The sequence below is a fragment of the Xiphias gladius genome, chromosome 15, assembly GCF_016859285.1.
Source record: "Xiphias gladius isolate SHS-SW01 ecotype Sanya breed wild chromosome 15, ASM1685928v1, whole genome shotgun sequence".
Lineage (NCBI taxonomy): Eukaryota > Metazoa > Chordata > Actinopteri > Istiophoriformes > Xiphiidae > Xiphias > Xiphias gladius.
Window position 1 is genome coordinate 15,803,661 of NC_053414.1, and position 25,108 is coordinate 15,828,768.

Genomic DNA, 25,108 nt, shown 5'->3' on the forward strand with positions numbered 1-25,108 from the left:
GACATTTGTGTTTGTAGGGCTGTCTCCGCTGTTGTATTTTTGGTCTTGAGTTAGAAAAATGGCTAAAAGCATCTTTTTCAAAAGAAAATGTATATAAGACAATACTCAATTCAGAACATATTTGCACACTGAATTTCTTACACTAAAAACTTTGACATTGATAGACATGAGAGCCGAGAAATCAATAGCTCAAGACAGCGCTTGTTATCAACGTATTGGTGGAGTAATGACTTTTCCCGGCTTATGGCCTTTTGATAGCCTTATTAGTCTCCTTTTTTCATTGCAAGGGATTTTGCGCTCAGAATAGATTCTTTGCTCACTGCACCAAGCAGTCCAACCAATTCTCTTCATTCCAGACAGGTGATGTCTAAAGGCAGTTTCGCTGTGAGCTCAGTGTTACATTGATTGACTGAACAGATTTGTTTAGGGACTGTTCAGATCAGTTTTGATTAGTTCTAACTGAGTCACTGCCACCCCCCAGCTGTTATCTAAGAGCGGTACATATTTCTCTGCTATGTTTACGCTATGTTAGCTATGTTTTTGCTTTCCGCTTCCACTGTTGACATCGTGAATGAATAATCCTTGCTGCAATCTAACATTCGTGCATTGCATTCACGATGGACCATTACCAGATATCGACAAACCCTGTTGTAAATTGCAGGCTGATTACGAAGTCAGACATGCATTTTAAGTTGTGTAAACCTCTGTAGAGACAAAGGCTGTGTATTGGCAAGGTTCGGACTTATCATTTTAGGACAAATCTGGTAATGCTCATAGTGAAGGTAATCCACAATAAACACGGCATTTTGTTCCTGGTTAAAGCGATTAAAACATTTAAATTACATTATTTTTTCTGGTGCAGCACAGTATTAATGTTGATGAGAAAGACATTATGTTCTCATTTCATAAATTACGCATCAGATTTAGTATTAGAGAAGAGCTTTAATTCTCTACAGGGAAACACGAATACAGAGATTTTACAAAGCAGAAAGGGTGGAGGGGAGGAAAAAAAGTAATACAACTTCTGATAAAGTTGCCATGATACCGAGTAGTTTTGGTCTTGTTATAGGTGTTTGTACCTTTGGGTGCAAATGTTACATGTTAGTTTGACAGAGTAAGCAATTTGTTTTTTGTCAGTCCATAGAAGAACTTAGCACAGCAATGTGTGGAAATTTCTTTGACACGTTACTTTTCATCGAATCAAGTCAATTCAGTTGCAGCCAGGCTGAAAATAACAGCTGACATCACAGTGCTCACATAAAGTCACTTTTTGCTGTGTCAATCTGCTCAGTCGTCTCTTGGCCTTCTGCAGTGTGGACATATTTTGAGGCAATACATTATCAGACATTAGACATGATTTAATTCACAGCTCATGGAACAAGCAGTACATGAACATGAGATCACCGTACACAAATCAAAGGAAAGAGAGCGAGAGAAGTACAGAAAAATTAAGTGCCCTGACTGCATGACTGTTTGATGAGCCTATTCAGAAGATAAATGACCCTGAAAATGAAGAAAACTTGACTTTATCAGTCCAGTGAGGTCGTTATGAGTTAAAATGCTTCTGTTTGGGTGATCGGGACAACTTTACTTAATAGCTGCATATTGTAAATGTAAGAAAACTGCTTAAACTAGGTAGTACTAATTAGAGTAGGCACCAAATTACTTAGGTAACTTCGGCTAAATCAACTAACTGGTGAAAGGTTCATATTGGACAAAACTAATCATATCACTTTAGGACTAGTAGGTATACTGCATAAGATAATTGTCAAGCTGCCCTAATATAGTTCATCTGGATTGAATCCAAAGTTATGAAAGAATTATTTTCTATTTTAACGGAGGACATTCATACATAGAATATTTGCAACCAGCCAACTTCAGACTTTTATTCAAGAATCATTTTCAATTTCACGCTCCAAAATGAAAAATCAAACTAGGCTTTCTGTATAAAATGAAATTCTGTCTGTCTTTTCTTTCTTGCTTACAAAGATATTCTGTACTGTCACTTTGAAGTAGTAGAGAACCACTGAGTTGAGTTAGTTATTACACTTTATCATTATTGACAAATTTTGTGCTCATCACTGGCCTCTGTATCACAATGTTGGATGGACTCCCTTATGACAATAAATAAATAATCATCTCATGATATTCATCTATAGAGCTCTACGGGAAAAGCTGCCAAACTACCTCACCTCTTTTCTATTATTTAAATCTTGTACCAACAGGACACAACACAATAACTGCTTAACCTTATATATTCCACAGGTACCCACTAATCTTGGCAGAACTGGTTTCAGATACTATGCACCTTTTTAATGGAAGGAACTGGAAATTGCCCCCAAGCTTGATTCTTTTTTTGCTCCTTGGAGACTTCAAAACTTTATTACCTGAGTTTTTTTTTTTTTTTTTTGACTCTTGTAATATGTTTTTTTTAGTACTTTGTCAATTGTGGTTGTCTGACCTTATTTGTGTTGTCTATATATGCTGGTTTTGTGGTTGTCTGTTTATGAATGTTTCTTTTTCTCAGGTCTCTTTTGAGAAAACGAGCTCAATCTCAAAAAGACTACCTGATTAAATAGAGTTTAATAGATGTGAAACAAGAAACATCTTCGGCTGGCATCTTTATTTAAAAATAGAAATGAATTCTTATGGTTGAGCAATTGTAGTTAAAGTCAGAATTCTCAATACACAACCAAATCCTGAAAAAAAAAAAACATTGTTAAATTTGAACATTTTTGGAGCGTTGTGACTAAAGTGACTGAGTGTCTCCTTGCCACAGCACAGCAGTGAACATCCTGTAGTCCCACAAAACATAAACAAGAGATTCTGTACAAAAATTTTGAAGCAGGCAGAGATATTCAAAGATGATGAGAGAAAATATTGTCTCTAATTTCAATTCAGTATCAACAGTATTTCAGTTTAAATTCATTGAGCTCTGATATTTAGATTTTTTTTTTTTTTTTTTTTAAGTTTCTTGTTTCTATACTATGTTACTATGTTGTATACTATGCCTTGTATGCTTTCAAATATTCTAAAATATACACCAATGGCATTTTGTTCTCCGTACCCATCGCCATGAGTATTATCATTCAGCAGAGGTGAACACTGCATTCCTCACAATCATCAGATCTCAGTTCAGGACACTGGAGATGACCCCAGTTTGAGATACATGGTGATCTAAGAGTAAGAGAATGCATTGGTAAAGACTAGTTCCCACAAGCTTTGACTTGGACCCCTGAACTTACTTGATCCCAGCGGCTTTCTGTATGAGCGGGGCTACGACAGTACAAAAGCCACTGAGAGGGGAAGACATGCAAATTAGTGTGCAGGAAAAAAAAAAAAAAAAAAAACCCACACAAACAAACGAAATCTATATGTGTGTCCTCTAAGGAGCAAACTGGGGGGTTAAAAGAGAAAAGGGATGCATTTGCAGAAAAAAAAATAGTGTAAACAGACGCATTTTGCACAATCTAAATGAAAGAAATTTCACTTTCATGGGTTGGTTTACTAATAAGACAGCAGCAGCTCCAGGGAGGTCATTTTAAAAACATTTCTGTTGAATTAGAACTTCAGTGACAAATGAGGTTTTACGCCGTGACTGAAGGCAGTACATTACGACAAGTGGACAATGCATTGATGAGGGTCACTGGAGGAGAAGGGCATGGGGGTGCTTAGTCAGTCTTCATGCTTGAGAGATTAGAGTGACTCACATTGCCATAAATTCACAACCAGAAAGGCCTTTCCACTTATTAAATTCTGCAACTCCGCTTGCTGCCTAATTTTACCACCCTGACACATCCTGCCTCAGATTCGAGCGTGAAGCAGGGCTATTTTTGGAGTTTAAAAACATAGTTTGTGTTCTGCACATTTAATAATTCATATCAGATTATCTAAAAAAGTGGGCAGAATGAAACAAAAAGGAGCCTGCATCACACTTCCTTTTTTTTTTTTCCCTACGAGATCAGACATTAATAGAACAACAGGCGCAGGGTGGGACTCTCTCAAGTTCAGAATAGGTCCAATTTTCCACTCCCTTTTTTTTTTGCCTATCGGGTCCTCAGGGGAAACTACTGTCAGGGTTGTTCCCCCTACACTCACCAATTCATGCAAGTTCATGACACAGTGCTGTCATGCCCTCAATGTTATAGGCATATAAATTATACATTAACCTTTCAAAAGGGTTTTGATCTATGACTTACAGTACAACTTTTACAAGTGGTGCGGGCAAGTTTTACTCAGACAACTACAATGCACAGAGGTCAGTGTGACTGCCTACATGGCCTGGCCTTGCTAAATTACACATATATCGAAAATGTACCAAGAGATACAGGGACGCAGAGTCAGACCTTGAAAAATTTATTTTTTTCCTCCACTGTGTCTTTAAGCAACAAGTGAACCAACTGTAAATATTAAGCCAAACAGTGGTAACCTTAATGAAGTTCTCACAAAACATTGGTTAGGATACCATCACACCCACATACACAAAAAACCCCATACCTCATACTGTGAGAGCAACAATCAAGAAACAAGGAACTGCTGACTGTAATAGGTCACAACTCACTAGTGGAACGTCTTGATGTGGGCAACAGAATGATAATACATCTTTCCAGAAAGTGTCTCAGTCACTCTGGTTAATCTACAGAACTCCGTGAACATCGCTGTATTGGCTCTAGGTTCTAACAGCGAAATAGTCAGCTGTGTAGCATGTTCTACCAGCACGCACGTGAGGGCACGTACAGGATGTAGACCAAGAACACGAGGTACAATGTAAAAAGGGTCACATTTTACCTGGGAGTCACATCAAGTGTCTTTTGGGGAATCTCATTTCCATGGAGCAAAAAATCTAAAGGACTGTTCCACTGTCAAACCAGAGAGAGTTTTTCTCATAATCCTAGTTCAGTGTAGATTGCCAATGTACTCAGTGCTGGCTTCCTGGGTTCAGTTGTTCTCCTGACAGAAGTTGTCTGGTATGACTCAGAGTTTGGTATGGTGTTTTTTGGCTGACCTTGCTCCTCACTGGAGCTGAAGGCAGCAGAGTGACAAAGTGACTTTGGGCACAAAAATAAAACAAAGAAATCGTCATTGATTATTGTTGGCGAAGCCCTTCCTTCGTGGACAAAGCTGAAATCAGGGAAAGCTTTGCCCCAAGGTCAGAATTAAGACTGTTAGTTCAGTCTTTTATTTTATTTTATTTATTTATTCGCAATTATCTGGGTCATGAATAAGACAAAAAAGACAAATTTGGAACGGGAGGCTGCAGACTTGAACCACGAGAACAGAGAAGCTGAAGATAACAGTTTCATTCATTGTCATAAGCTGAACGTACTGTTGAATAAAAAAATAAAACCAGGCCTAGGACTTGACGGAATATTTTCTTCAGTGTCATGTCAAATCAAAAAGAGGGAACGTATGCAGGTATATAGTTTTGATCAGATAGTGGGACAATAATTTATCATTTTTAAAGGCAACAAGGGGACAGTGTTGTGTGTGGATATTCACACTGTCACCAATCATGTTTAATCAGTTTAATACAGGTTTAAATGTTACTGTTTTTGATTATTGCCCCTGCGAAGGGGGATATGCTTTCACCTGTGTCTGTTTGTTGGTTTGTTTATTTGTCAGCAGGATCCAGGATTTTTTTTTTTTTTTTTTTTTTTTTTTTTAAATCACTTTCTTGAAAGATGGGGCACTTTCTCGCGCGCGCGCTCCATCATTACACAGCTATGGCATGTAATCATTTGGTATAAGTCATCACTCTCCGACCCCCCCAGTCGACTCACAATCCCTGCCTGAATGTGCAGTGACACATTTCAACTTAATGGTATTTTCTTTTTCAGAGTTTTCACCTCTAGCCTGATATCCACTTATAAAGATAGGTAGGAGAAATGAGGTGAAATAAAACACTAGCCAAAGCAAGCAAGCAGAAACATTTGCCTGAAATAATGGGATAATAAGAATACTGAAGGTCAGACCAGGGTAAAAACACAGTTACAAAAGGGGAAAAAGCCCTCCTGCGGCAAAATTACAGATAGTAATCTTACTCTACTCTACTCAGAAATACACAAAGAGTTTGGGCATTTGACAAAAATGCAGGGTGATGTATAACAAAGCTCTACCTCTGTAGACAACTTCACCAGGATCATCATTCTCTACATTTCTATCTACCTTTCTACACTGTGCTCTGTTCAAGATGACATCTCTCAGTCCTCTATTTCTGAAAAATACATTTTTAAATTTCTTAATGAATGTCTTCAATTCGTATGTCTTTTCCCTTTTCATATGCTCTGCTCTGAATGTGTGCCTCTTCATCTGTTTCATCAGTGATTTCATTTCCTTTCCACTTTGTTTCTTCAGCTTCCTTGCCTCAGAGCTCTTCTCCTCTCGGGCTCAAAGCTTTCTGCCTGTTTAGAGCTCGTAAATGTGTGTTTGCGAGTATGAGAAGGTCAGCAGTGATAGAGATAGTCCCTTTTTTTCTGTACTGCTGTTAACTGCTATTTAGCATCATTCACACGAGTGGACTTTGAGCTGTGACAAGCTACTAATGGAGGAAGCTCTCGTGTGCCAGAGACACTGATGTGAAAGCCGGAGCTGAAGTGTCGGGTTCTTGTACTGGCAAGGCATTGGGACATATTCAGCATGAAAGACGAAAACAACACACACACACATTTACGACGCATATTACAGAACAAGTGCAAAAGTGCTCACATTTCTCAGTTGTAAAGTGAAGGTTGACGAGTCGTTAAGTGCATTTTGAGTGTGAATGTCAATCAACGCAAATAATTTGGGACTGTAACAGATAGGAAAGTATTCAGGCAAAGAAATAATTCAGTTATGTTTTCTCCGGTGCTGATGCCGGTGCTAAAAAATGAAACAACTAATCCTTTCTACCAATACTTTTGCAAGTTTGATACAAAATCGAGTCTACACTGGTATGCACTGCCTCCAAGAAGTAGTCATATGCTGCACTCCAAAGTCTGACACTGGGAAAAGCTCTCGCTTTCTCCAACCTACTGGGCTTTTGTAGATCACCAAGCTAACTGCCAGCCGTATGAATGGAAACATGTTCAACCTTGCATACTGTTACAAACTCACTTGAGTACTGAATGACACAGTTTGGCTGCTTAAGCAGCGCGGGTGTTGACTGAATCATGTTTTCACCTGACTGTAGCTGTATGCACTCACTGCTGAGACCGTTCAGCGCTATAAACCCATATACTCAACTCAACCTGACTCAGCTGCTGTTCATACCAGCTCTTTCACAGACTCGCTGCTCTCAACACTTCCCATATATGCGGAACTGCAGCCCAAACGCCAAAGAATGCTGAAGAGACCACGTGGGGGCTTTGAGGCTTGCCAGATTCGTTCATGTACCGGAGTTACAGTAGAATCAGTGCTTGTTAGCCTGTGGGCATTATTCCTGATTCCTGCTGCCTGCGGTCTCCGGAGGGACTCACTGCTGCACTTCGGTTAAGTTACACAACTTTTAGTGCCTGTCAGCGTTAATAATTGTTTTGCATTTTGATTTAAATACTTTAATTGTCTCCAGTTCATTTCTTATTTCTGCAACTGTCATGATACATAATACATAACATCAACACAACATTGTCACAGGTGGTTTGTTTACGTAAAAACAGGTCTCGATTTCATAGGTTATCAGCTTTATATAGCCTTCAGCTTAATATTAAAAAAAACAACATCTGCCAAACCTGCCGCAATTACTTTTTAATTTGTTAGTTGTGTCTTACAGGGAGTAAAGATTGATAAAACACCAAAAGTTGCTAAATAACATCCTAAATGTATAATATTTAATATTATAGTAATGCATCATTTTTTAGAGTCTTACTCTAAACACAAGATACATTTATTGTTATTATTCTGAAAATAATAACAATAACAGTTAAATAAAAGTAACGAAAAAAAATGTTGTTAAAAAAGTCAACTGAAACCGCATTTCGACCCCAGTCTCCTGGGTGAAAGTTCTGTAGTTGACTCATTCTTCCACCACAACCTGCTTAATATTTGGACTTTGCCGCTCTTTATACTTCCTCTCTTCCTTCTTAACCTCCTAAAGCCTGTCACGCAGAATGCCTTCGCCGATTAAAGTACATTTTTAGCCTAAAGAAAGAAATGGCAGTAATGTTACATAACTTGCTAACACCTAATTTCACGGCTGGAAAAAAGTATTTTAGATAAATGATCCTGGTAGAACTTTTTTTTTCCTTCTCCCCCACCTGGTTTTTTTTTTTTTTGGATTATTGTGACAAACCTTCTCAGGGCTTCCGTAACAATGACTAATGACTAATAAATAACTATATTTATTTAGTTATCAATGTTGCACATAACATGACATCTTACATTTAAGCTCTCTTAAAAGAATACATTCTCATAAAAACAACCTGTGATGATTTCATTGTTGAATTTTGTTGCCTTCTACCTTTCACAAGACATTGTGACACAATGTATAGAGTAGTTTGACTTTTAACACCTGGAGCTTTAGGCTCCATGAACCAAATATGACTAATGGATACATACATGGGAAGTGAAGTGTTCCTCAGTTCCACATATGTATGGGGGAAAAAAAACAAAACAAAAAAAAAAATCAAACAGAAATGACAGTAATCTGCCCTTTGCAGTGCACAGTGTCAAATATAGTTTAGCTTTAAATACTTCAGTTGTTTGGGTGTTTACTCAATTCTATTGCACAATTAGAGGATGCAATTTTGTGTTAATGCGCAATACTGTGGGATTGTAATGCAGTAGAGTGAACAAGGGTGTCTATTTTTTCCGGTTACAGTGCATATGAACTGGCTTGGTTGGGTGATTAATTTGTTAATGGGTTACCATTAGGCAAAATTTCCACTGCCCTCATATTGTTCTGATAACATTATCTGCATGCTGGATGATTGCTCTACAGGTGAACGTAAAAGCTGTGAATTATTGTTGTCCAATTAAAAATGCAGATTCTCTGTAATGGAAAACAATAGGCAAAAACAATGCACAGCATGTGTTCATACACCTGTAAACACCCCTCATCTGTTAGTTTCAAGGTATAAATTAGAATAAGGTTCCTGTTAGCTTGGTACGATGCTGTCAGATGGTGGTTACTATGTACAACAGTAAAGAAGTGAATACGGCATCAACGGAAAAAGAATAGGAAGAAAATGGAGAGGTCCACTTTACTAAGAAATGCAAAATATTTCAATGCTAAGCAGATCCTCTTAAGAGTCTATTTTAAGCATTCTTCCTCCCATTATCACCACTGCATAACAATGTCACAGCTACAGTAACAGTGAGTGTATTGTATGTGCATACTGTTTCTGTTGCTCATGCAGAAATCTTACTGCCAGACTACCAGTGATGGATGTGGCATAACCATAAGCCTCAGAAAACTGCTAGTACCAGACTACTGCAAACTGCAAGTCCCAATACCTGTTGACGTGTGGGAGGAGTATAGAATGTACATACACATAATATGACAGATACTGTGAGATGCATACACCTGCTGTATACTGTATGCTGTTTAAGCCATACTGTAAGTGAAACCATGTTGAGTCCACAGAAGGTAACAACTGAACTTATAAGCACGCACACAGAAATCAGTGCACACCTTCCGAATAGTCGTAGTTTAAGATTATCTAATAGTCACGTCAACACTGGGCTGAGAAGATTCTTCTTTCGTCCAAGGTTTCTGTTGTGCAGCTTCCTTGAGAAATCTCCACAACATTTTAAAGTTTGAAATTAAATTACTTCGGATGTAATATACACTAATGTACTCCTGCATCAGAAACATTGTTTAGGACTGTAGTGACTAGATGAATATGAATTTGACTCTCTCTTCAGTCTGAATGAAGAAGGATTACTGAAAGGTATGACAACATGGCTCCACAAAGACTCACTCTGTAATCTCTTTTTCAAAATGAGTCAGGCGTTTCAAGCAATAATCTTTATTCAATTAAGATACATTGCTGTAAAAAGGTTCCTGGATTCATCTCAGCCCCAAGAAAGTGAGAATAGAATCTGCATTTAATTCCAGATTAATGTTCAGTTTAAAATCCAGAGATGTATAAAAAGCACTTAAATGTTGTTTTAAATCCATGCAATGGGGATGTCTCTCATTTGACAGAAAAAAATGCTATCGGTTACAGTGAGACACAAATCGAATACTCCAACACAGCCAAAAAATCCTTTTCACATATTTTTTATGACCCATGCTGGCAACTCGGTCAGTCCACCACATTGGTCCGGAATGAAATATCTGGAAAACTATTAGAGCCCATCGCATGTACATCAGGATCGGCATATGTTGTCCGATATGCGCCGATGTGAAAACTTTTTTTGTGTTGTTTTTTTTTTTTTAACCGTACACAATGCCAAAAAAACAATGCTTGGAGTATTCAGAAAGGGTGTCATCACACAGTTTGTCCAGCAGAGCGCGCTCCGCCGTCATCGTTTACAATACTCCCAGCACTGTCTGCAGCACATGTAGCAGAATACGCATCGCAGCAGAGGAGCTGGTGGTGCGGAGTCAAGCGGCGTCTCCACAGTTAGTTTGCTAACTACTTGAGAAATACGTAGCTTGAAAGTTAATGAACAGTGACCTCATCATTTTCCCTTTTCAATATTCTGTAACTCGAACATAACCCTGTCCCTGACAGTCGTCACGTCACTCATGCTCGTCACATCTGTTTGCTATGCTAGCGAGGTAGCTAGCCAGCTATGGTGTGTCAGTGCAGTCAGTGATGCAGCAGAATGAATGGTAGAGATCAGGGCATCTCTTCCTATTCATTCTGCAGCTCAGACGACAACGGTGTGGTGGTGGATTAGGTCCTTTTGAGTGTTGACTTCCCGCTGTATCATTACCTAGTGGTGAGATGCAGTGCTGGGAAGTAAATAAAAAATGTCCCCATCGTTAATTCTTCTGTGACAACCATCATGTCACTCATGCGTATCCTACTCCTTTGCTACATTAGCTAGCTAACTAACCACATAGCTACTTTCATAGCTTGTCAGTTGCATGGAAGCTGATTTATCAAACACTTTGATTTATGACCAAATACTTGCAAATCTAGTGACTTTATCAGCCTCCGCTGTACTTTGTGTTTAGTGTTAACTAGCAAATGTTAGCACGCTAGGACACCTAGCATAGCTATTAGTCTTGTTGAATTACATAAGGCTGTCGTGACTGAACGAACACAGCAGATGTCAGTTAAACACAGACTGAAGGTTAGATTGCCCTTACAGCCAAACACCGGCTTTTTGCTACATACCACAAAAGACCTGTTATGTAGGCCTTCCAGGACGAAATGGTTGTCCTTATTTTGACTTCATCAACAGAAAAAAAATCAAAAGCCACCCAAGAGTGTGGAGAAATAGGAGAGGCGATAACAAACTCCATGTGGGTCCATGTGAGGTACTGTGTGAAAAACTGGTTTTATCAACCATTTAAAAAAGGACATCTTGGCCAGTCACATCTACTGAAAGAACAGGTAATTTGACCGCTAAAATTGCAGCCATTTTCTGCAAACATTTAGCAATCTATTACGAAATTACACACATTAGGTTTTAATGGTAAGTGGAACTCGGAACAATTCAGGGTAATAGGTCAAGGGCACTCTTTAAAAAAAAAAAAAAAAAAAAATCTACTTTCAGGTCAGGATATATTCAACTGATCATACAAAAGTGCTTACGAGGAATGAAATTATCTGAACATATAACAGGTGCTGCAATACTGTAGGGGATTCATCTTGTGGGGAGAATTCAAAGGGCAAAGGGGTGGATTTTTCTTACAAAATTAAAATTCGGCTGGTTAATTAAATAAGTTTGGAAAAATGTCATATTACTTGTCTCTTCTGCATTATCTTGTTTTTTATAAATACTGTGGAACCTCAAGGGACAGCTACGTACTGTACATAACATTTAAGGACAAAGAGTGTATAGCAGGGGTTAATTCACCCAAATTGCAGACACAGACACACACACACACACACACACACAAACAAATTAAACCGTGTTGTGCTACTCAAAGCATTGAAAAATTACATTTGAAAAACCAGCAAGAAACAGCAGCAAATCTGAAATTATGTTTTAGCCACTCAGGATAATCCACAGACTGATGTGGAAGGTTTTCACTATTTTCTAATGGAAGTTATTGATAGGAGGTCTGTGGATTATCTTTTAATGTGAGGACAAAGTCTTGTAGCCATGGGAAATTAAAAGCGATCCTGTGAACTTGTCACACTCAGGGCTTGAAAGAGTACTCGAATATTTTACTCAAGTAAAAGTAAAATTACTTGTGTAAAAATGTACTCATAAAAGTAAAAACTAATTCAGTTAAAATGTACTCTCTGCATGCATTATATTTTTAAGGAACAATATGATGATAATAATGGTATTTGAGAAAACTATTAAGTTATATATCCAAACCAAAGATAAATTCCTTTTCTGTAGATGGACATTTGCAGCCTGTGCGTACAACTGATTGTCAGCTACAAGTATACAGCCACCTTCCTCAGAGTACCTCTACAGGGATTAACCAGAAATTAGGACAAAACTCAGACATTTAACAAAAATGACCAAAACAGCGATGGACACTGCAGCAGGTGCAACATGCTACAAGATACATAAATGACATGATCTGCCACCTCACCAGCAGAATAAAGGATCGCCTAGACGGACAACACAAGATGTAAAGAACTCTCCACTGATCAGCCACAACATTAAAACCAGTTTCTGGATATATATGTAGCGATCAACGGTAACTGGTTTTAATGTTTTGGCTCATCGGTGTAACGTATATACAGTGTACGTATATTATAAACCTCACATCACCCACAGTTTCTACACACTGCTGCGTTACCAGGCAACCCAGTGGTTATCAGCACCATCGTCTGGACAGTTACAGTGGCATGGAAAAGTTTGGGCACCCCTGCTCAAAAAATTCCCGTTACTGTGAAAAGTTAAGCGAGTAGAAGATGGACTGATCTCCAAGAGGCATAAAGTCAAAGAGGAGAGGTTCTTTCCGATATTTTACGCGAGATTGGTGTACTTTTAAACAGGTGTATCTCTGGAAATCTGGTCATCTTTTAGTCACTCAGCTGTTGGCGGAAACAGAGCTTGCGACCAGGGGGGTTGCCCGGTCTGTTCCACGCCGCCGTACATCCAATCAGGGAGTTCGTTGCTGTGCTCACCTTTCCTCGACGTCATTCTGGGAGCCCCCGTGAGTCCGCCTCATTCCGCTCTGGGTTAAGACCTCATTCAGTCTCAGTGTCGGTGACGGCCGATCCCCCTGGTTTATTACTTCCTCCCAACCGCCGGCACGCCTCAGCACACGTGCGAGGCACCGCCGGAGGATCGACCCGTTTGAACCGGGCCCGGCATGCACCTGTCGGTCACGCCTCACCGCGGGCGCGTTTGATTTGTGTCACTTGGCCCGCTCGGAAGGGCGGTGCATTAAATCAGCTGTTATTGACAGGTAGACGCCGCCATTTTTTTTTTTCTACCTGTGCCGAGGGTACCTGTGCCCGATCTTAACCACAACCCATGATGACCTCGTTCCACTGCATTGATGCCCTCGCGCCCCGTGACTCCCTGCCGGTGAACGTGAACTTTAAACTTCTTTAAAAGTGTCTTATCTGAGTGGCAAAACTTGGAATGACCAAATATAGAAACAAACAAACAAAACAAAATGTGACTTATGTTCTGGTTGATCTTCCACAGCATCGTCATCCTTGTGTGCACAACAAAAAAGCCTATTGTGGAGCAAAAAGATGCTGAATCACGGTGCTGTTAGAGCTCCTCTGATAACACAGAGCACAATGCGCCGACAGGACGGCCCCTGTTTCATCTCAGATCAGAAGCTGCAGGGTGATCAAAACAACTTTTCCTTTTCGCTCTCCCTTAATGAGTCTACTCATCTGACACAGTTATTACCCCTCCATTCACCTCTTCCTCGAGACACGTCCATCTTACTTTCATCCACCTCCATCTCGCTGCCATTCGGGCCCCATTATCAGTCAGGTGCAGACGCCTCAGATGTCGACCTCCACCCTGACACCCACGATGACGCATGGCCCTGCTTTTACAGTCAGGCCGCACTCAGTCTTACACAACTCATGTCTGTGAAAACACGTCTCTCTATCTGCCGCCGTCTGGATACGCGCCTGCCAGAAGGCAAAAGAGCCGCGCTAACTGCTAAACACAGTAGAAGAATCCTGAAGTGGCGGTATCCTGATAGGAATGACGGCAGTAATGCGAGGTTCCAGACGCCTGGCTAGCGCGTGGATTGCTCTAAAATAATGTACCCATTATTGTACTTTGTACTTTTTTTTTTTACCCTATTTCTGGATAAAACTTTCCAGATATCACTGTGTAACACAATGTTTTTCCAGTTTTAGCAATGCTGTGTTTATAACCGTAGCAAAACATCTTTTTTGTTTCATTTTAGCATTTGGAAAATAATCCATGTTGATTTATAGCCAGGTGTAATAGCGAAAAGCACACACTTTGTCTTCAGTGTCACACTAATCACTGATTTGATTTCGTGCATGGGGAACAAAGCCACTCATCAAAAGCTGAGCGGAAAATGTTTTGAAATGATCCATTCTGATATTACCCAGATGTTTAAAATTAGCTCTGTATATTTGTCTTAAGAAGCATCATATGGACAAGAACATTTTTATCTGCGTGCTTGTGGAGCGAATTACCGTGATGGAGGATATCAGCTTTCATCTGACCCTCAAAACGGTTGCCAGCCCGGACTCCAGTCGAGGCATCGTCTACCTGAACCTGGGCTCCAGGAGGACCGAAGCTTCGCTGGTAACCGATCGACCCGGAAACCAGTTGAGCATTTCCTGAAGATCCATAACAAATATAGAAAACGCATCAGCAGATTGGTTCTGATAGGCAGAGGGTTTTCATCTTTCTGCATTTGTCCTGCCCAGAGAGTGAGTGGATTAATACTGCTTACACAAATATCTTCTTCAGGACACAGAATGATGTTAGCTGTATCTGTGACAATGACTTGACTACCTGTAAAAATTTGCCTGGTCCCAGTCCTCTTCTGCAACAAGGCTATAATACAGACTCACCTTTTAAAACATGCACGTATACTGTACAAGAGCACCTCCATGGATAATCTACAAAATGAGAACATGCAGATATATGTTGGAAAGTGCTATGGTTATTCATATAAGATAACAACAGTAAGTTGTGCCGTAGAACCTGTACATTTCAGAATACCCTTGTGCATTGAAGACAGGAACTTGAAAAAAAAAAATGCATCCAGGAAGAGCTCTCCCGTCAGCTCTTTATCACCAGACAGTACACTTAATAATTCACAGTTTAATAACCATCGCCTTGAGAGTACTGAACTGTAACAAAGCAACGATTTGTGAGAGGTTGAACTGATAAATCTGCCTCATAGTTGCTCAACACAGCATTGTCCATGGTAGCAAACGAGGGATTGATCACAGAAATCAACACACTGAGTCCACTTGAAATGACTATTCACCTCTTCAAGGATTAAAGGTATTAAAAGAGTTCTCGAGGTTTCATTTTCTTGAGGCAAAAAGGTATTTGTATCATTCACGGCTTATCTTTTCCCCTTGCTAAATTACTGTCTACAGCCCATAAAGGAAAGCCCCGAAGTGCCCCAAGTTAAATGACATACCATAAGAAGAATCAACCGATACAAGTTTTAGCATTTGTATAATCTTTCGTTTCACTATCAAGCTGTCCCTAACTTCTTTTCCAGGAAAAAGTTTTAATTTTGCCTTCCTCTGCTCAAGCAGAAAGTCCGGTTTAGGCCCTCTCTCTGCTGGCATAGTTTAAGTGCCACTGAACACTCAAAGTTTGTTACTTGCTTCTCATTTCAGGATGGGAATTTATGGCCCTAAAGAACTATTAAAAAGAAGAAATATAGTATTATTTGCTGCTGTTTCCACAGACATTGCTGAGATTTAATTCCTTGAAACAACAGTAAATTTTTGACACAGCTCAAGCAATCATCAAGGAATGCTCAGCTTGGCAAAGACACTTTGTTATGCAACAGAGCATCAATTTGTGATTTGTTGTAATGCTTACTGTAGAATGTGTGATATTTACATAACATGATGTACTGTGAAATTTTAAGTGACCTGATACTTGATGGTTTAGATGCTGCTGATCAAAGTCAATAGAGTTTCTTGATATTAGAGAGAAAGTTAAAGAGAAAACTATACATACAGTGCATATATACTTACATAGACACACTTACATGTTCACAAATCACTATGTATGCAAATACATGCATGGATAGATATACCTTAAAAGATGGAAAGCTTCACAAATATTAGTCAAAGTTGATCGTAGTTACTGACATGGAATACTGCTTAAACTAATTTTAAACTATTTAAATTCCGCAGATTAATGAAGAGCTTACGAAACCAGATCTGCCCTGTAGAGTCCCCCTCTGATGTTGTTTGGGAAGCAGACTGCCCAACAGCAGTCTCATATTTCAGATTGTCAAGTGCGGATCCCAGACAGGGTCCCGGGGGTTCCCGGCAAATAAAAAACAGTTTAATTTCACGGTTATTGCATTTTCTCAGTGCAGGGAGCTGCAAAGAGGCCGCATTACCATGAGTCCTGCAGGACAGAAACACAAATGTCGTGGATGCAGTCGGCGTCACGGCAGCAGGGAGGAACATTGTCATCTACACAGAAAGATAAAATAGAATTGCTAAATGGGTTTAACGTGTTTTTGACATTGTTGTAATCCCAGCTGCTGTCCTGGGAACCACTACTTCCTAACCTTTATCTGATCGCCAACTATAAACTTTCACAGTGAGTTTACCCACAGCAAAATGTACCACAAGAACTTCTGGTAAAGCTTGTTTTGTTTCTGAATGCATTTAATGACGCTTGTTTTCAATTTGTCTTCTAAATATGGTTTACGAAAAAATATTTCATCACTATAATTACTGGTATTTAAAAAAAAAAAGGCCATATTTATATTGCCAACATTTAAACATTTAATGCATATTTGACATTGCAATTATGTGCAAACTACACTTACTGCAGCACTTTAATAATAAAGCATCGTTATCACAAGATCCAAACGAACAGATGTCTCCCTCTCCTTTTTGTGTATATATCAATTTTAGACCCTGAAATCAGAAAACATGTACAATGCCAATTTTTTCCGTCCTTTTGTCCAGTTACAAAATACAACAGATGTCACTGTGCTGTGAGTCTCCATTGACCCAGTGCTTTGGATCTTTTTCATCACAAGCAGAGAGAAAACACCAGAGCTTCACAAGGCTCTTTACGGCCATTAAAGGCCACCTCCCCATGTCTTTGACAACACTGTATTGTATAACACTTGTTATCTTGTTTTTGCAGCTTTGCTACCCATAAAACACGATTAAGTTACTGGGATTGATAAATTATCACAGTACAACTTAGTACAACAAGTGATAATTAACGTCTTAACAGGATACATTTTTAGCAAGTGGAAAAGGGGCCGTTTGATTTAGGACACATAAGATAAAATACATGAAAACTCACCTTAAATGATAACTCTTAGCTAAATTGCCTGTGGCGTATTTCGCCATCTTCCAACAGAAGCATTTTGCCTTTTATTTTGAAGCACTGCTTTTGCACAGGGGGACTGGTTCCAGTAATAACCTCAATATCTCTATTGAGCAATTAGAAAACTCCCCTGAGTGGAGGATTTGCTGTTACATTGCAGTTTAGTTTCTCTCTTGTGTATCCTGGCTCATATTTTACCATATTTTGCTAAAATTATAGAAAATTATGGCAATCTGAAACCTCTGAAGGTTGGCCAAGTCGAGTGCCCTGTGTTTGCGCTCTTTGGTAGTGCAGAGGGTCTTGGCAGGATCAGACCACGACGGCACTTGGTTGCCTTGGTGATCTGCTCCAATCAGATTAGGCCTAATGGTCCGCTCTGTGTTAACTGCTATAGCAGCTCAGCATACGTGCATGCAGCTACAATATGGACTGTGTGATGAACTCATTATTAAGTAATTACAGGATCTAAGCCGTCTTTACAGAGCATAGCCTTATAGAAACGTTTGCACAGGATGGAAATCCGAAGGCGCAGATGTATGGAATCTCATGGAAAGAAGCAAAGGACGTGTCTATCTTGAAAACTTCTACTTCAGCAACTTTTTGGCAAGACATTCCCAAGTCATGTAGCTGAGCAATAAGACTGTGAAAACAAGATAAAAATTACAGCCTTATTTGGAATTAAAACATGATTTTTGACTTTTTGAAATGGAATTAAATTTGCTTGACCATTTCTTCTTAATCACTCACTGCTGGTTGTAAACGGTGGTATGACGACTATGAGCAAAAGCAAAACTTTGGAACAGAAAGCAAAGCAAAGATAAAATAGATAGCCAAGTCCTCTCCACCCTTCACCTCATCTTTAAAAGGCAGAATGCAAAAAGAAAAGGTGTTCGTTTGCCTTTTGTTAAACTCATTCGCTTTCAGTAGTTTTAATTTTAACAGCATCCTTTTTTCAATCTCAAAGGTTTCGTAATAGGGTGAAACACTTTTGCGACACGTCTCTTCCCTCCCGTGTTCCTGTAAAATCTGAGTGTCAAACATCATCTTCTTTTTTCACCAAGAGTTGACTACAGTGGGTGATTGTAATAGCCGCTTTCCTGTACAGGAAATTTCGTTCAGCATGGCGTGGCGTACCAAACCTGTGTGCTCTTTTAAGGCCAGGGCTGTGGTGAGATCAGTATTGGCAGGACGAAAGCTACTTGCATGCGCTGGCAAAAAACAGGGTGAGACTTAGGACTTGCTGCCACAACATTAGCCTTATTGAAAAATAAAATAATGTGTCTTTTTATAAAACTTTATTGTCTTTCTCCATTGCTGACTTTGCACTCATTGCCAGGCAGGAAGCATCCATCTGATTCTGCCGCTTGTGTTCCCTCATCCTCCAGTTACAGTATACAAACAAGGATAAACAGAAACTATCATTACCTCCTAAACAAGAAGTCAATCTCACTCTATCTCTTAAATTTGCTGGGCTGTGGTGAGTCGCAACATTTCAGGGATCAAAGTTTAACCAGATGGAACTTTATGGGAGACAAATGAGGCAGGATCTATTTACGGCGACAGAGAGCGAATGCATCTTGTCACCTTCATCATTGAAATGAATGGGGTGTGAATTCTAGTCAGACTCCACCATAATTGGAATTCAATAATGCTGCAAGGCAGCATTAGCAGCATTAGCATGTTAGTATGCGCTTAACAGCAAGCTCGGCAGAAAAAAAAGTGCTTGTGCATATGGGCTGCGTGTTTTATAATCTGGAAGTATGTGTGTTCTTTTTAATTTCAGGAAAAGCTGGTTGGGTGGTCCAGTAACAGCAGTGCTGTACGTACCTGAAGGGCCTGAAACTACTGTGTATGTGGTGGAATTGCAAATAGCTCTTTTAGTTCCTGTTCACCCTGGCTAATTCTGATTTATGTTCTGTGTTTTTTGTTGTTGTTTTTTTTTTTTTTTATTTATTTTTAAAATTTTGCTTATTAGAACTCTTCTCTTGGCGTTAGGGCAGTGCTGAAGATCTGTGATAATATATTATATTATATGTATAATTATATTTATATTATATTAAGAATTATAATCCCCCCCGTAAGACCCACCATTGCAAAAATTTAAAGCAGTGACTTTTTCTCCTCTAAATTGTAACAACCAGATAAGGGAGCTGAGAATAATAAACTTGCAGAAGTCATGATCCAATCAAGAGGACAAGGCAGAAATTCCAATATAATAAAGGAAAGTGCCCTCACACCAAAAAACAAATGAAAGCAAAAAAGGGAAAGCACTGGTCCCCTTGTCCTGATCCCAAAAATGGTCCTTGGACCTCTTGGAGCTTTTGGATGAAGTGGCGAATGCACAATCAAAGGAAGAAAGACTGAACTTGGAGCATTAACATCAATGACGAATGTTTCACACACAAAAGTCAAGTCTATAAGCTGAGGGAAATAATTTAAACCACCTTGTCTGGCTGAGTATGATTTTTTAGATCCATTTATTTCATTTGAAACAATAGGAATTCCAGTATTTTTTTTCATTGTCTATTATTTCAATTAGGTGGCAAGTATGTATTTTATTGGACACAATATTTATTTATATCACTGTCTATAACATACTTTGTCACATTTGGCATTAGCTTCCCTTTAGAAAAAAAAATGCATGTATAAAGATTGACATGCAGCTGAAAAAACACCAGCATGATGCATTATAAATGTATGAAATCATAAATATACATATCAAAGACGTTTCTGGGTGTTTGTAGTATGTAGTATGTTTATTGCCCTTTTTTAGGCTGGTAAAGATGGACTGAGAAACAGTCGACCAGATGTTGTCGTGTTTGGCAACACTTTCCTTAATGTGCTGCTCTGAGGCTAAAACCTGAGGGATTTTACTGAAGTTTCCTGACACTTTCTCTGTATGGCCGGAAGGAGGAAGCTTCCCCTAATGACATCTAAGGAATTTTCCCACAACTGGAGGAGAGGGCAGCCAAGGGATTAATCTCTTTTACATGTTTGGAATGGAACAGGATGATGCTCCTTTTTTTTTTTTTTTTTTTTTTTTTGTTGTCTTTTTTGTTTATGAACACATTTATTCGTATGATGTTGTAGCAATTTTCACCCCTTCACCTGCAGGATCCTTGCAGGGAAGCAGGGAACAAACACTGTAATTTATTCGCAGAGTATAATCTCAGACTGTATACTGGGATGGAAAAAGTACTCTTACCCTGTACTCTCTAGCCGAACACAAGTACCATTACTGTCAAACATGTTATTCAAGTGTAAATAAGATTACGTTTGTTGAAAACTGCTCAAGTAAAACTACAAATGTTTTTAAAAAACACGTAGATTAGACTTCAGACTGGACTAGAAAAGCACAAATGATGTCGTTTTTCAAACTTGATGGCTTCTTAAGTACCTCATGAAGTTAATGATCTTTGACTTAATTTCCACTCCATCGTATTTAAAATTAATAATCAAGATTTGAGGAATGTGCCTATTTTTTTTAAATCTTTTTTTGTGTTGCCATAGTCTGTATCTCTGCTCTGTACATTGGCTGAGAGCCAGGCTTTACCCAGATGAAAGAAGTCTTAATAAAAGCAGTTCTAAGCTAATGTTAAAACTCAGATTTGGCTGTTGGAAAACACATGAGAGGTAAGGAGTGACATGTTGATCTCTTTAAGGCATGTTTTTCCTGGTGTCGGCCTTGCCTGTATATCTGCCCCATGGTCTATCCAGGAATTGGCAAGAGCTGTACCTTAGATTACCTTGCTTGTGCAGTGGGATGAAGAAAAACTCCAGGCTTTATGTTTCTCTTATCTATGTCTCCATAAAGGAAAAGAGGAACAGGAACAGAACATGTGGGAAAAAAGTGTTCTCCTGCAGTGAATAAATGAAGCAAATAGGGAGGTTGTTTCACGCTTCACATGTTCACGCTAACTACAGATGAATCAGCTGAATGGCCTCACTGGCTTGCCTTAGCATGTGTGTTTAGCCCTGTGCCAGATGTTGAACTGGAGTAAATTCATTCCCTACACGAAAACAATTCGAATCATCAAAAGCTAGGTTTGTTGTTGTCTACCATTATACATTATTGTGCTTGTGCTGTATACTGTATATAATATCTGGGCTCTTATATGTGTAATGTGGTTCCCATTGCAGGTTACAGTCCCGTGTAGTTTCAGGTCAGAGGGCTAACACAGGCACAGACTAAACAGAGATAGGGATATTATTTAAAGGTCAAATTATTAAGGTAATGATTGTCCTCTACCTGTGATTTTTCTTAACTGAATCTTTTAAACTGCTACTAATCTCAGAAAAAACAATCGGCAGCTCTGTTGGATCCATTGTAGCTTTTCCAATTCCATAGCTTCTGTGAGGACAGACAGACGTGTCTAGCACTGATTATGCACTGGCACAGACCCTGGAACAGGCACTAGGTGCTAGAAACAGTGCTCCTGGCATCCATCACCTCAAGTCACCTGAATCTGAGGAACACTGGCTTTATTGGCAAACAAAAGGCTCTTGGATTAAATGACAGCTATGTTAATGTGACAATTGATATAGTCAGCATCGCAGACAAATCTTTTATTTGGCTTGTCTGAACTCTCAGAGTGCATTTTTCTGAGACGATAAAAATCAACACGAAGCCATTCTCTCTGGCGAACTACTGACTCTCAGCAGAGCTGCTTGACGCTGCAGCTCACCAACTGCTTTGGACCTTATCTGAACCGTATCCTCTTCTGCATAGCAATAATCTCACTGCTGGCAGCACATCATAATACTCACACATGTGGCTCACATAACACAGGCTCAAGTGAACTTGTATAATAAAGAACTCACAGTCTGCCAATATGACAAATGCACTAATTAAAGAATGCTATAGCAGACCCTTGTTTGTACTGACCTTTCGGAGATGGGGGTCATTCAGGGAAATTAAATACAGTCGCAGAAAGTTAGCATAAAACAGTGAGAATAGAAAAAAATATACTAAAGCCTGACAAAAAGGACTGTATGCAGGAAAGAGTATTCGTTTCCTTTAGATATATGTGCATGTCCTCAAAAATCAGATTGAGATCATTTATAATTTTGTAATGCAGTATTTTATGTTTTTTAGTGTCTGTAGGGTAAGATGTGTAAGAGAGAGATACTGTACGTAGCAAGCAAACTTTATTCATAAAGCACTTTTCAAAAGAGAAGCTGCTCTACGGACAATAAAAAGGAAATTGCTTTACAGGAGGAACAAAGGAGAAATATGGGAATAAATCTGACAGGAAAGGGAAATGAAATATATATAAAATAGAAATAAGGTGTACAAATCACATTTTTTGAAAGAAGGCAATGAAATAAGTGATCTTTTAGATATTGTACCCACCTGTGTTTATAATTTCTGTTAAAATCACTTGCTTTTTGTAATTCAGTGAGAAATTAAAATCTTGCAAAACTATCCCTTTCAAACGCAAAACATGTCATGGATCCTGATTTTACATCTCACATATTCATTCATTCATTCATATTCATAACTCACTGTTGGCCCATCCCTTCCTCTGTAGCCATTAGAGGGCCTGCGTAAAGAAGACGCTCTGGACCAGCATCATTTACCCACCTATTCTCTGTATCACCACCGCATTCGAGCACCTGACACTGTGAGTGGTTTTGTTCCCACTGCAGGCTCTCAGCTCAGCTAGGGACACACGAGGGCACATTGTGTTTTTGTCACGACTGCATAAGAACCACTATATAAGCAGAGAGAAAAAAAAAATAAGGGTTGATAAAGCATTTTAGATGTCCATGGTGCAATTTAAAAACATACTTTACGACTTCACGATCAAATGGACTTTGCAGACATGATGGTGGCAGTTGCTATTCATGGGAATGAAGCAGGAGCTGATAATGTGCACACACAGAAGAAGATGACAGAGGATGGCACATCAAAACAGCCGTAAGTTCGCGCCTGGGCAACACAGAAGGGCTGTGTCGAGCATATATTTCATCGATAAAAAGTATTGAATCAGAATAAACCTAATGGATTACTGCTGAACTTTTGATTGTTTGCGCGTCTAAGTCAGCGGTGAAATTTGGAACTTTCTCCACTTTTTTGATCCTCTGCAGCAACACAGCAAAGATGGTGGTGTGAATGTGAGAAGTTGTGTTGAAGTAATCTGTTTCTTTGAATTGCAGCAATCTTATGCTATTTTGTATGTTTTCATATTTATATAAGTACGAACATGATGTGAAAAATATAACTTCATGCAGTATAGTAGTATAGAATAAACTCTCTCTCCATACTGACACATTAGGAGAGCGTCTCCAAATACAGATGAATCAGCCTGATTTGGGTATTTTAATATCACAGCATACAGATATATATATATATATATATATATATATATATATATATTCATTTTCATTTAAAATTTCATAACAGATACTGTCTGTAAGAAAAAAAGCACTTTCATTGTGTTTCATTGAGTTTTGTTATGTTCTTTGTTCTTCATGGTGGTGAAGCCAAAGTGTGCTCTGCCCCTGCAACAGAGAAGCTCATGGAATTTCAATCAATACCTTCACATCATTTATTTAAACTTCACCTGCAGCAGCAGGCACACCTTGGGACAAGCGATATCCACTGAATCATTATACAGTTTATTGTGGGCTCACAGATACAATATCAGAGGGCTTCACAGTAGGGAGCAGTAAGTTGACTGTCAGCGATAAGATAATTCCCATGGAAATTCCTTTTGAAAAAAACGTAAGAAATGTATGACTAATGAGTGCAGACAAGCATTAAATTAAGAATGAAACATCCACAAAACATGTTCAGATTTATAACAAGTTTGCTACATCTGTAATACTCACTGTCAATGTCACTATCAAGGTCAGAATTAGAGCCTGATCCCAACAGCATTTAAAGATTGAAAGTTTGTGCAAGAAATCTTTCAGTGGAATTCAGTTTGAGAGCATTCGCTACGTTCGGCAGAATTGCTTTCTAGCACGGAGTAAATCCATGAGCATCTTTCATAATATGTTCAACTTTAGTGAACTCTGTGCCATTGACCAATAGCAAACGGTTAAGAACATGCTGACCTTCAAGGGAACTGAAAGCCCTCATAGCTAATTAGCTGTGTTGCAACTTCCATTTTGATATAGCTCTGCTTTGTTGGAGTATAAACTATTTCACAAGAGAGGAATGGTCTGCAGACAGCTGGGAGATATGGGAATCGATGGTGCAAATACGTCTCTTGTATAAATTATTTTAATTTATTGTCCCTACTAGCGGACTTGCTAACAGATTTGCAGTTCAAGCTAGTTCAACCCAAATTTAATGAATATCATTCTAAATTGTCAGTTCACAGTATTTTTTACTGTCACATGGCCGACTCATAAACCTGTCTTCAGTTGTCTGGTAACTTGAACGCTTGCAAGTTGTCAACGATGGAATCTTTCCCATTTCTTCCATCTATCCCATATAATGTGAATGCTGGATTAGCCTGCCCGTTACAATAGTTGGCCACATAGCCCTGCGTGTATAGTCACCATGTCACAAAGCTTTTAGGACCAGCTCCTA

General features: G+C 39.1%; 1 protein-coding gene across 1 annotated transcript in view; it reads right to left on the reverse strand.

Annotated features, from left to right (window-relative positions):
* ctnna2 (catenin (cadherin-associated protein), alpha 2) overlaps positions 1 to 13,343 on the reverse strand; it is a 347,985-nt gene extending 334,642 nt beyond the window's left edge. Inside the window, exon 1 of the mRNA XM_040147173.1 lies at positions 13,188 to 13,343. Within this exon, the coding sequence (XP_040003107.1) occupies positions 13,188 to 13,203 (16 nt within the window). The 5' untranslated portion in view covers positions 13,204 to 13,343. The remainder of the gene's footprint in view (positions 1 to 13,187) is intronic.
* Positions 13,344 to 25,108: the final 11,765 nt, after the last annotated feature.